The sequence below is a fragment of the Geospiza fortis genome, unplaced genomic scaffold (genome assembly GCF_000277835.1).
Source record: "Geospiza fortis unplaced genomic scaffold, GeoFor_1.0 scaffold427, whole genome shotgun sequence".
NCBI lineage: Eukaryota > Metazoa > Chordata > Aves > Passeriformes > Thraupidae > Geospiza > Geospiza fortis.
In genome coordinates this window covers 1413-2620 of record NW_005054853.1, presented here as the reverse complement: position 1 = coordinate 2620, position 1208 = coordinate 1413, and the positions used below count along the sequence as shown (strand labels likewise).

At 61.8% G+C, this 1208-nt stretch overlaps 1 protein-coding gene across 1 annotated transcript in view; it reads right to left on the bottom strand.

The window, feature by feature from the left end:
- The window catches only part of PI4KB (phosphatidylinositol 4-kinase beta), a gene marked incomplete at its 5' end in the record, with an annotated part of 26098 nt that extends 24897 nt beyond the window's left edge, over positions 1 to 1201 (bottom strand). The window contains 2 exons of the mRNA XM_031065544.1: positions 3 to 1017; positions 1096 to 1201. Of these exons, the coding sequence (XP_030921404.1) occupies positions 3 to 1017; positions 1096 to 1201 (1121 nt within the window). The remainder of the gene's footprint in view (positions 1 to 2; positions 1018 to 1095) is intronic.
- Between the last annotated feature and the right edge of the window lie 7 nt (positions 1202 to 1208).

Sequence of the window (1208 nt, the reverse complement as noted above, 5' to 3'; positions counted from 1 at the left end):
GCGGGTGGCACTGCCAGGGACTGGCTTGTCGCTGACAGGGACAGTGGCACTGTCACCACCAGGAGAGCCACCACTGGGGGAGCTGGCACTGTCACTGACCGAGCTGTCCCCAAGGGGGACACTGGCACTGCCACTGACCGAGCTGTCACTAAGGGGGACAGTGGCACTGCCACCACCACTAGAGCCACCATCAGGGATGCTGCCACTGACTGGGCTGTCACTAAGGGGGACAGTGGCAGTGCCACTGACCGAGCTGTCCCCGAGGGGAGTGGTGGCACTGCCACTGATGGAGCTGTCCCCAGGGGAGACGCTGGCACTGCCACTGATCAGGCTGTCACTAAGGGGGACAGTGGCACTGACCAAGCTGTCCCCAAGGGGGACAGTAGCACTGACATTGACTGCGCTGTCACCAAGGGGGACAGTGGCACTGCCATTGACTGCGCTGTCACCAAGGGGGACAGTGGCACTGCCATTGACCGAGCTGTCCCCACTGGGGACAGTGGCACTGCCCCCAACCAGGCTGTCCCCATTGGGGACAGTGGCACTGCCACTGACCGAGCTGTCATTAACGGGGACAGTGGCACTGCCATTGACTGCACTGTCACTAAGGGAGACAGTGGCACTGCCATCGTCCCCAGCGGGGACAGTGGCACTGCCATTGACCAAGCTGTCCCCACTGGGGATAGTGGCACTGCCATTGACTGCACTGTCACTAAGAGGGATGGTGGCACTACCATTGTCCCCAGCGGGGACAGTGGCACTGACACTGACCAGGCTGTCCCCAAGGGGAACAGTGTCAGTGCCATTGATCGAGCTGTCCCCAAGGGGGACAGTGGCACTGCCATTGACTGCACTGTCACTAAGGGAGACAGTGGCACTGCCATTGAGCGGGCTGTCACTGAGTAGGACGCTGGCACTGACTGAGTTGTCACTAAGGGGGATGGTGGCATTGCCATTGACTGAGCTGTCCCCAAGGGGGACATCGTCCCCAGCGGGGACAGTGGCACTGACACTGACCGAGCTGTCACTAACGGGGACAGTGGCACTGCCACTGACTGAGCTGTCCCCAGTGGGCACAGTGGCACTGACACTGACCGAGCTGTCCCCAGTGGGCACAGTGGCACTGCCATTGACTGAGCTGTCCCCATTGGGCACAGTGGCACTGCCACTGACTGGGCTGTCCCCATTGGGCACAGTGGCACTGGCAC